Genomic DNA, 1,391 nt, shown 5'->3' with positions numbered 1-1,391 from the left:
AGGAAGCGGAGGAGGCTGAGGAGGCTGAGGAGGCTGAGGAAGCGGAGGAGGCTGAGGAGGCTGAGGAGGCTGAGGAGGCTGAGGAGGCTGAGGAAGCGGAGGAGGCTGAGGAGGCGGAGGAGGCGGAGGAGGCAGAGGAGGCGGCGGAGGTGGCGGAGGAGGACAACGATGACAAGGAGGAAGTGCAGCTGCCACTGCAGCAGCAGCACAGGCAGCCAGCCAACAACAGCTGCAGCAGTGGCCATGGCAACATCAACGGCAGGCAATTGATGTGCCCACCCTTGCTGCTGCCACGACGACTGCCAGTGCAGCAGCCACCACAGCTGTTGAGGCTTGGCAAGCGCTGCCACAGTTGCAACGAAACTCCAGGCAAGCGACCACACCTCGGGTCAGGGGGAATTCAAGCATCATTGTCCAAGAAACAGAAGTGCAGCATGGGCCAGCACCTAGTACGGACCTGCAGGGGTGATGATCATGGTGACCCCAGCAGCAACAAGGAGGAGACAGGGCTTGTGTGGCGGCATTGGCAGCAGAAGCAGAAGCAGAAGCAGGAGCGGCTGCAGCAGAAGCAGCAGTTGCTGCAGCAGCAGGTGCAGCGGCTGCAGCAGCAGGAGCAGTGGCTGAAGAAGCAACAGCAGCGGCTGCAGAAGCAGCAACGGAAGCAGATACAGAAGGAGCAGCGACAGCAGCAGCAGCAGAAGCAGAAGCAGCAGCAGAAGCAGAAGCAGAAGCAGAAGCAGAAGCAGAAGCAGCAGCAGCAGCAGAAGCAGAAGCAGAAGCAGAAGCAGAAGCATGATGACGTTCCAACGAATGCGTCGCCTAGGTTGCAGGGGGCCCCCGTCATGCCCTTACACACGCCCTCCTGACCAACCCGGCCCGCCGCGTTTTCCCCCTTTCCCCCCTCGTTTTGCCACCCCCGGACCAGGGCCCCCCACTTCCCTCCACGCTCCCTCCCATCATCCTCCCTTCCCCTTCCATCTGCCCTCCCTTCTGCCATCCTGTGCCTTCCCCTCTGCTGTCCCCTGCATTCCCTTGGCCTTCCCTCCTTCCCTCCCTCCTTCCTTTGTGTGTGAATGTGTGTGCCCCACCATCCGTGTGCTCATGCATTCTCGTACAAATGTGTGTATGTATCATGGGTCAGTACGGGACAACTGGGAATTGAACCCAGACCCACAAGAACGTGGGTGGCACCTCTGCCCTGTTCCAATTCCCGCCCCACCCCGCGCCTGCACTGCCCTGAACCGCCCTGCCCAGCGCCGCCCTCCCCTGGGCAAGTAGGGTGCAGGGCAGGGTGGCGTTGGGCAGGGCGGGTGCAGATGGGGGCGAAGCTGGGCTAGGAGGGCGCATGGGAGGGCAGCGTTGGCTAGGCGGGCGCAGGGAAGGGGGGTGTG

At 62.4% G+C, this 1,391-nt stretch overlaps 1 protein-coding gene across 1 annotated transcript in view; it reads left to right on the top strand.

Moving 5' to 3' along the window:
* VOLCADRAFT_101440 (uncharacterized protein) overlaps positions 1 to 388 on the top strand; it is a gene marked incomplete at both ends in the record, with an annotated part of 1,503 nt that extends 1,115 nt beyond the window's left edge. Inside the window, one exon of the mRNA XM_002959875.1 lies at positions 3 to 388. Coding sequence (XP_002959921.1) covers positions 3 to 388 — 386 coding nt within the window. The remainder of the gene's footprint in view (positions 1 to 2) is intronic.
* Positions 389 to 1,391: the final 1,003 nt, after the last annotated feature.

The sequence above is a fragment of the Volvox carteri genome (genome assembly GCF_000143455.1).
Source record: "Volvox carteri f. nagariensis unplaced genomic scaffold VOLCAscaffold_1132, whole genome shotgun sequence".
Taxonomy (NCBI): domain Eukaryota; kingdom Viridiplantae; phylum Chlorophyta; class Chlorophyceae; order Chlamydomonadales; family Volvocaceae; genus Volvox; species Volvox carteri.
The sequence above is the reverse complement of the archived record's forward strand: the minus strand, read 5'-3'. Positions and strand labels throughout refer to the sequence as shown.